At 43.3% G+C, this 10,000-nt stretch overlaps 1 protein-coding gene across 2 annotated transcripts in view; it reads right to left on the bottom strand.

The window, feature by feature from the left end:
• Positions 1-6,329: 6,329 nt before the first annotated feature.
• LOC143296878 (sodium- and chloride-dependent neutral and basic amino acid transporter B(0+)-like) overlaps positions 6,330-10,000 on the bottom strand; it is a 77,260-nt gene continuing 73,589 nt past the window's right edge. For both annotated transcript variants that reach the window (XM_076608856.1, XM_076608857.1), the window contains one exon: positions 6,330-8,548. In XM_076608856.1, the coding sequence (XP_076464971.1) occupies positions 8,486-8,548 (63 nt within the window). In that variant the 3' untranslated portion in view covers positions 6,330-8,485. The remainder of the gene's footprint in view (positions 8,549-10,000) is intronic.

The following is a 10,000-nucleotide window of genomic DNA, read 5'->3' as shown; positions in this document are numbered from 1 at the left end:
TGTGAGAAACTATTTTATGTGTTTGTTTTCTTTGAGGTTTAAAAAAAATCTTTTTCCGTTTTTTTCTTCCCATTTCTTTCAAAGTATCCCAATCTCCAATGCTGCTTTCGTACGCCACGTTTTGTCCATATATAGGGTGTACCAAAAAAAGTGAACCGCTTTTTGACAAGTATTTTTCTCAGTGATAGAGAAACCGAATTCATTGAAAATTTTCACAATTTTCACACAGTAACCTTAGGGTATCATCAACAAGTCTACAAAATATCTAAAAGTTCGAATGCAAATTATGCGAGTATTGTCAAGTTCAAAACAGCATGTCAAAAAATCCAATATCAGAGGAAAACTCAATTCAGTTTATGCTCAATGTGGCCTCCATCTTCCTCCACGACTAAATCAAGCCGTTTCTTCCAAGCAGAAATGCTTTTACGTATTTCTTCCACCGATATATCTCCTCCCATGACATAATTATCCTGTTTTCAATTCTATCACTGAGAAAGTACTTGCCAAAAAGCGGACACCCGATATGCTGTGGACAAATAGATCATAAGTAACAGGTAACGCGTGGTGCGTAATTATATAGGCTACATTGAGCATGCATGTGGATGTGCTCAGTGTGTGTGTGTGTGTGTGTGTGTGTGTGTGTGTGTGCGCGCGCGCGTGTGAGTGTGTGTGTGTGTGTGTGTGTGTGTGTGTAACTCGACAGAAACTGAGTTTGGTATCCGCGCGTACACACACACAACACACACACACCAACACACACCAACAGCGTGCATGCAGAGGCAAACTCAGTTCCTTTCGGACACTGTGAGTGCAAGGAGCTTTGTTCAAGAATCTGTTATAAAACGAACGTTTTGGAAAAAAAAAATGCTGAAAAAAAACAGCACTAAAGAAGCAGTATATGGAAAACGACACATCTATTTACACACAGACACAGACACAGACACACACACACACACACACACACACACACACACACACACACACACACACACACACAGCGCACACGTACAGCAATATATTTTTCTCGCTTCCCCAAAGGCTCCGGGAGCGATATGAGCTTCGATACGGATTCTTTGATGAACGTGTTGACGAAAACACACACACAAACACAAACACACAAACACACACACACACACGCACACACACACACACACACACACACACACACACACACACACACACACACACACACACACACACAGCGCACACGTACAGCAATATATTTTTCTCGCTTTTTCAAGGGCTCCGGGAGCGATATGAGCTTCGATACGGATTCTTTGATGAACGTGCTGACGAAAACACACACACACACACACACACACACACACACACACACACACACACACACACACACACACACACACAGAGAGAGAGAGAGAGAGAGAGAGAGAGAGAGAGAGATCCTGACAGAGATAATGTTAATAACTCAAGCAAAACTGACCGTATGTTTTCTTCCAAAACAAAGGGAATTACACTAACAGAAGGCCTACCAGTCTAATATTCAGACAACGACTAGATGCTGTAAAAACCATTTTTTTTCGTAGAGTGACTTGCATTAGTGATAATGTAATTACTCCCATGAAATTCATCCAGGAATGTGAACAGATAAAGACGTTATTGCCTCGTTTATTTACAAAATCTGCAGTTCCACCCGCTTTCATCGGAGACACTTTATATGATAATCAACTTATGTTTGAAATAGCTCAGAGCTTAACTATGCGCCACATTGGCTCTCTGTGTTGTAATAACGCCAGTTGGTTGGTTAGTTTGTTGTTTTATTTTGTCATATATACCCCCACTCCTCCAACACCCCCTTAGTGATTCGCAGTTTCAATCTCATTTTCAGTTTCCTCAAGAGATTGTCAGTGCATGAAGACCAGTCCCTATTCGCTGTAATGACCTCCATCTTTAACCAACAGGCCGTGGTTGACGACTGTCCACAGCTACAGCTGAAGAAAGGATGCATGACCTACACATGGACCCAGACCAGCGACCAAGACCTTAAGCGCTTAACCTGCCATAGGAAGCTACACCTTTGTCGAGTAAACCTGGTCAGACCGCGCATCTTCTCTGTTGTCGGCGTTTCAAGCCCTTGACACTGCTGCTGACGAGTATGTTCGTCCTTGAAGGGCCGTCGCCTGGACTAGGCTGACCCTGGAGAAAGGTCCAGTGACGGTGAAGAAAGACCCACTGACCACAGGGAAAGTCCTGTTGACAGTGGGAAAGACTACAACTTGGGATTCTCTCTTGAGGGCACATAAGACCGTATGGCTGTGTCTGGAGTGGCACTGTCTTCATCTGTCTGCGGGCAGGGGCGGTTTGGTCTGTGGGGTGTGCTCAGCAGCTGGAGGGTGGTGTCTTTTGCCGGTGGGCTCTGCAGTCATGAAATACTGGCTGGTACACCCATGGGGATACTTCTTTTAAGGCTGTCGCGAGTTGCATCCTGTGGTCTCTTTTGCCTCTGTTCGGGAGCAGTTATGTCCCTTGAATTCTTAATGGAGTGTCCTGTGCGTGCCTGCACCCATCGTGAACACAGCGCAGGCCTCCGAGGGTGGTGCAGGATTGTTCCAAGGGCGGGTGGAGACAGTGCTTCTCTGGGTCCTCCCCAGCACCTAGGGGTGTTTCTCTTTCTCCTCAGAGCTTACACATCAGAACGTCAGTCACCATTCTTTCTTTGGACCTTCCCTCTTGGGATTGCATTATTTTGGTTCAGCGAAGATCAAGCACACCAATGAAAAGTAGTACACAACATTTTTGTATTTGTATTTCTTTTTATCACAACAGATTTCTTTGTGTGAAATTCGGGCTGCTCTCCCCAGGGACAGCGCGTCGCTACACTACAGCGCCACCCTTTTTTTGTAATTTTTCCTGCGAGCAGTTTTATTTGTTTTTTCCCATCGCAGTGGATTTTTTCTACGGAATTTTGCCAGGGGCAACCCTTTCGTTGCCGTGGGTTCTTTTACGTGCGCTAAGTGCATGCTGCACACGCGACCTCGGTTTATCGTCTCATCCGAACGACTAGCGTCCAGACCACCACTCAAGGTCTAGTGGAGGGGGAGAAAATATCGGCGGCTGAGCCGTGATTCGAACCAAGCGCGCTCAGATTCTCTTGCTTCCCAGGCGGACGCGTTACCTCTAGGCCATCACTCCACACGACCGCACTCAATAGTGACCGCACTTCAGTTTCAGGCCATACTGATCTCATTTCAGCAGGGTTTTAGCAGCAATGGTGTTCAGTCCAACAACACACAGTGACCGACTGTGTCCACTGCGTTCCGTTGCCAATGAACAGACACATTGGTTCCCGGTGTAGCGTCACAAATAGCTACACCCCCCCCCCCCACCTCCCTCTCCCCAACCCCTACCGTAATTCGCTCGGGGGACGTATCAGTGTCATAAAACGACAGTTAAAAAAACGGGAATGAAATAATCAAAATAAAACAAATAGGTAAACAAAAACAAAAAACAACAAAGAAAAAAAGTGCGTTCATCACAGAATCCGAATTGAATCTCATATCGCTCCAGGGCCCTTGGGGAAGCGAGAAAAAATGAATAAAACACATTAAAAGGTAATAGAATAATAGAAATACATCGAAGGCAAATGATTGAAATAGATGATTTATGATCACTTTTTAAACACAATTGAAAACTGCCGGGTCCAGTAAAGTTTTTTTGTTTGTTTGTTTTGGATCATCGCCTCGAAAAGGAAGCAGTAAATGATCAGTTGATGCACTGCTCGAATGCTGAAGCTGTTCTACCTGTGTCACTTCTGATGGGAAGGGTCAGGTCAGGGGCATAGCCCTTGCTACTGGTACCATGTAACCCAGTACTACCTGCCGCATGTGAAGTCACCCAACAACGGACCAGGCGGAGGAGGAAACCTTTTCCAACGGCTGTGAAGGCGGAAGAGGATGACCAAAGGGCAGGGGGAACTCTTATCCTTGGCTGGAAGTCCTCCGAGGAGACGGAACTCCGAAGAAAAAACCTGCACCTGCCGAGGCCGTCCTACATGTGGCAGTATCTGCACCTGTGGGACTCTGAGCGTCGGTAGGCGAGAGAGTGGGGAAGGGACTGCACAACTCTTCACTAAAAAAAGAAAGTCACCTGTGCTGGTCAGGCAACCACGCTAATGTCGGAACGTCGAGCTAAGAATCGGCCTCTTCTCCCATATGAGGACACACACCGACAGATCAGCTTGTCCGACGGGAGACTCCATTATTATCACTTCTGATGGGAACATTAAACCCGCTGTCACTACATTTTGAGCTGTGAACAACATTTCCTTCCCTTCCCATTGTCTGGGACGCTTGGAGGAAAATGGTGTACCCAATATAAAGCTCTGACCCGACGATGGTCATGAAGTATCATTGTCACTTCACACACACACACACACACACACACACACACACACACACACACACACACACACGCACACACACAATACACACACACACATACAAACACACACACGCACACACAATACACACACACACATACACATACAAACACACACACACAACGCACACACACACACACAAACACACACACACACATATACACACGCACACACACACACAACGCACGCACACACACACACACACACACACACACACACACACACACACACACAACGCACATAATAGGTACTTGGTTACCTACTCGCAGTGAGCACGAAAGTACAACCACATACACTTGCAAATGGTATAAGTATGCGTTCTTTCTCTTACATTCTTTCCCTTGCAAATGGTATAAGCATGCGTTCTCTCTCTTACACTCTCTTCCTTGCAAATGACATAAGTATGCGTTCCCTCTCTAACATTATTTCCCTTGCAAATGGTATAAGCATGCGTTCTCTCTCTTACACTCTCTTCCTTGCAAATGACATAAGTATGCGTTCCCTCTCTAACATTCTCTTCCTTGCAAATGGCATAAGTGTGCGTTCTCTCTCTTACATTATCTCCCTTGCAAATGGCATAAGTATGCGTTCTCTCTCTTACATTATCTCCCTTGCAAATGGTATAAGTATGTGTTCTCCCTCTTACATTATATCCCTTGCAAATGACATGTGTGCGTTCTCGCTCTTACATTCTCTTCTTTGCAAATGGACATAAGTATGCGTTCTCTCTCTTACATTATCTCCCTTGCAAATGGACATAAGTATGCGTTCTCTCTCTCTTACACTTTCTCCCTTCAAATGGCATAAGTATGCGTTCTCCCTCTAACATTCTCTTCCTTGCAAATGACATAAGTATGCGTTCTCTCTCTTACATTCTCTTCCTTGCAAATGACATAAGTATGCGTTCTCTCTCTTACATTATCTCCCTTGCAAATGACATAAGTATGCGTTCTCGCTCTTACATTCTCTTCCTTGCAAATGGCATAAGTATGCGTTTTGTCTCTTACATTATCTCCCTTGTAAATGGCATAAGTATGCGTTCTCTCTCTTGCAAATGGCATAATTATGCGTTCTGTCTCTTACATTCTCTCCCTTACAAATGGCATAAGTATGCGTTCTCCCTCTCTTACATTCTTTCCCTTGCAAATGGCATAAGTATGCGTTCTCTCTCTCTTACATTCTCTCCATCTCTCTCTGTCCAGGAAGCTGGTCATAGCTATCTCTTGGTGCCACCCAATGAGCACAAGGCTTGCCCAAACGTCCTTCTCTGTCTCTGTGTGTCTGACTCCAGCATAATTAAACAGCAATCCGACGAGTCCCCGCTTCGAAAATATTAACTGGCTATGATTCCTTGTTTAAAGAACAGCGAAAATTCTCAAACAAAGAAACAAGCAAACAACACGAAACTGAAACACACACACACACACACACACACACACACACACACACACACACACCTACACACACACACACACACACACACACACACCTACACACACACACACACACACACACACACACACACACACACACACACACACACACACACACACACACACACACACACACACACACACACACACACACACACAGCGCACACGTACAGCAATATATTTTTCTCGCTTTTTCAAGGGCTCCGGGAGCGATATGAGCTTCGATACGGATTCTTTGATGAACGTGCTGACGAACACACACACACACACACACACACACACACACACACATCATCATCATCATCATCAGTGTGTCCAATTTGAGACAAAGGAAACCCCAAACTGTTCCGTATTTAAACGACGCATCATGATACAAAATTAGTTTGTTTGTACAAACGGGCATGAACTTCAAAAATAAAATAAATAAAAAAATACGAAAAGAAAGAAGAGAAAAAAAAAAGGACACACATCAACACGCTCCACTTACAGACACACACCTGTTGGATATTAAAAATATATATGTTTATTGTCGATTACAAAACATAGCATTTCCTTGAAAACCAAAGAAGAAAAGTCACAGATTAGATTCATGCATATTTTTACAGACTGCGTTAGTTGCATGCCAGAATAAAAACATAACATAACCGTGGAAAACAAGGAATACATTTTTTTTTTCCGAGTGATATTATCAAGAAAGTCTTTTCGCTTTTGAGCTCCTGAGAACACTCTTCCATTGATCATGGAGTGAATAAAACAAGGTATTGAAGAGACCACACTGGTCAGGGCGCGCGCTCGCGTGCGTGCGTGCGTGCGTGCGTGCGTGCGTGCGTGCGAGCATGCCGATGTCCGTGTGTATGTCTTTTCACGAAAAATGTCACAAAGGAAGTAAGTTAAAAAAATCAGACACATAAACTGACGATTGTTTTTCGTATTATTGTGGATTTCAAGGTGTAGAAATCAAAAGGTGATCAATCAGACATATTCTAAACATTTACTTATATCAATCAGAATAATGAACACACAAAAAAGGTATATATAAAAAAAATCAACTATAACTATGTTAAACACTCAAAATCTACCAATAGAATAGCATCGTGTTTTCACAAATTTATGAAGAAATAATACCATTTTCGTTGTCTAACTATTTAATGTTTACTTTCATTTTCTGAAAATATTGTTTGAGTTTATATCATAGTAAATATTGTTTGTCATAACAGTAGTGTTTTGGAATTTATTTACAAAAAATATAGGTGAATGAAGACTGGCAAGTGAATAAAATACTATTTCATCATCTAAGGAAGCGTGAATATGAGAATGTGAAAATGTGTGTGTGTGTGTGTGTGTGTGTGTGTGTGTGTGTGTGTGTGTGTGTGTATGTGCGTGTGTGTGTGTGTGTGTGTGTGAATGTGGGTGTGTGAATGTGTGTGTGTGTGTGTGTGTGTGTGTATGTGTATGTGTGTGTGTATGTGTGTGTGTGTGTGTGTGTGTGTGTGTGTGTGTGTGTGTGTGTGTGTGTGTGTGTGTGTGCGCTTGCGTACGTAAGGGGTCGGGGTGGGGGGCAAAGGGCCCGGGGGGTGAGGTGGGGGTTGGGGGGCGGAGGACAAAAGACAGTATGAGCAAGAAACACGCGAGAATGGTCCTTTCGTCAAGTGGTTGCACTAAATGCAAACAAATGCCATGAAACATAAGCCGTGCCAACGAAAGACATGCAGCAGTCCTGCACAAACACGTGCAGCAAACTTGTGAACAAAGACAAAGCAATGGAAACATTCTGTGGGAGGACGAGGACGAGGACAAGACAAAGCATTCGTTGTAGGGGGAAAAAACCCAAAACAACAACAACAACAACAACCAACTATGATGAAAGAAGTCATCTGCAACGAAATGGATTGATCACTGTATGCTTGATGATGGCGACGATGATAATTATGTTCGAGATGTAACGAGAGAGACAGAGAGAGAGAGACAGAGAGAGAGAGAGAGAGAGAGAGAGACAGAGACAGAGAGAGAGAGAGACAGAGAGAGTCAGAGACAGACAGACAGACAGATAGATAGGCAGATTAAGGGAGAGAGAGAGAGAGATAGCAGATGCAAAAAATATACAGAAAAAGAAAAAAGTGATAATTATTTTGTCATGCAGAACGTCTTCAGTGTGGTCTAAAAATCTACAGACAAAACAATCCTCAAATGTGTATGATTATTGCGAAGCAAACGCCAACAGCTGAACAGCAGGCTTTTGAACTGGGGTGTGTGTGTGTGTGTGTGTGTGTGTGTGTGTGTGTGTGTGTGTGTGTGTGTGTGTGTGTGTGTGTGTATGTGTGTGCGTGTGTGCGTGCGTGCGTGCGTGTCTGTGTCTGTGTGTCTTTGACTGTGTCATATAGAACCGGAGTTAAACAATCAGTCCATTGAAGAAGAAACAAAAGGTATGCGTAACAAAACAAAAAAGAGTGCCGGTAATTCCCATGTCCATGCCAAAAAGGACGCTCATCACCTCTGCAGTGAAACGCATGATTGACACGGATGATGAGCTGCTGCTGCTGCTGGTCTGGTCTGGTCTGAGGAACGATGCTGCATTATCTTTCGGTGGACTTGGGGGATCCCCCGGGTACCGGCAATGGTCAACTGTGGCCGGGTGGTTCGTTCGGACGTTGGCTGTTCACAGTTTGTGAGATTCGTAACCCATGTTGTCGATGCCAGTTGTGTCAATATAGGACGGGATCTGCAAACAGATCAAACATCTAGATACCGAAAAAGCATTAGAAAAATAAAGTTTTGGGCATGTTCTTTTTTTTTCTTCTGTCTAAAATATTTTCCACTAATAATTCCAAGTCATCGTAACTTATGGCATCGAAAAATGAACGCGAATTATGCTGTATAAAACCTGAAAAAAAAGAAGACAAATTACTTTGTCCTGGGTAATGCCGGTAGCTTGCGACATTATACCGTGACTGTAGCATCACCATTTCACTGTTGTTGTTTTTTTATGTAATTGTTAGTTAATTCGTTTTGAGTAATGCACTTGAGACACGATTCACCACTTTATATGGGGCTTTAAGGGAGGATGAATTTTTGTTTAATGTCCCGTCACACATATCGGTGATTGAAGACATTTTGTTAAAGTATTTATGAATACATCTGAGTATTATCGGTTAGAAGAGGTGGGAGATGTGGATGAATGGAGGGTTGGGGGAAACTGGGCTTTAAGCTTTATGATTAAAGTTGAGTTCTCTCTCTCTCTCTCTCTCTGTCTCTGTGCCTGTGCCCCCCTCTCTTTCTCTCTCTCTCTCTCTCGCAAACAGGCGTACACCAGAAAAAATTTCCAATGTATAGTTAGATAAAACACGATATCAGCACACGAGAAACGTCAAACCACTAATGCTCTGCCTGAAGGTATCAGCCAAACTAACTCTAATGCTCCATGTGAACTATCGACCAAATTAACTGTGATACTGAATCATCCGCCAAACCAGTTTTAACTCACTCAGTACGACCAATCCTCTCTTCTCCTCTACACAGACCCCTCGGATGTCCAGTGGGTGTCTGAATGACCCAACCTTTAGCTTCCGTCGTCAGAATTGTGGTATTCTTTGTCAACATTCACCTCTTCAGTATAAGAGCCTTCCGCTTGCAATATTTTGATGATGGTAATTGGGGTGAAACGCTGTTAACGTCGTCTATTTCGCCGTTCGTATGGAAAGAGTTAAAGCTCTATCTGAAGCTATCAGCCAAACAAACTCTAATGCTCTATCCGAACTATCGACCAAATTAACTGTGATACTGAATCATCCGCCAAACCAGTTTTAAAGCTCTATCTGAAGCTATCAGCCAAACAAACTCTAATGCTCCATCCGAACTATCAACCAAATTAATTGTGATGCTGAATTATCACCCAAACCAATTCTGATGCTCTGTCTGAAGCTATCAGACAAACTCACTCTAATGCTGTCTAAAGCGGGCAGTGATAATACAATCTTTATGGCGAAAATGGGCGCCGTTTCCTTTTTTTTTTTTCATTCTTTGTTGAAAAAAAAGTAATCGATATTTTTCAGGATTATGAAAATGCTAAATAAAAACACAGTTAGCTGATTAACCAGCCAACCAACCAAGTGGCCAAAATGCATAATTAACCATCTAAATAATCAACTGTCTTACCACCGAAACAACAACCAAT

This window comes from Babylonia areolata, chromosome 22 (genome assembly GCF_041734735.1).
Source record: "Babylonia areolata isolate BAREFJ2019XMU chromosome 22, ASM4173473v1, whole genome shotgun sequence".
Taxonomy (NCBI): domain Eukaryota; kingdom Metazoa; phylum Mollusca; class Gastropoda; order Neogastropoda; family Buccinidae; genus Babylonia; species Babylonia areolata.
Note: the sequence above shows the minus strand (reverse complement) of the source record. Positions and strands in the feature narration are given on the sequence as shown.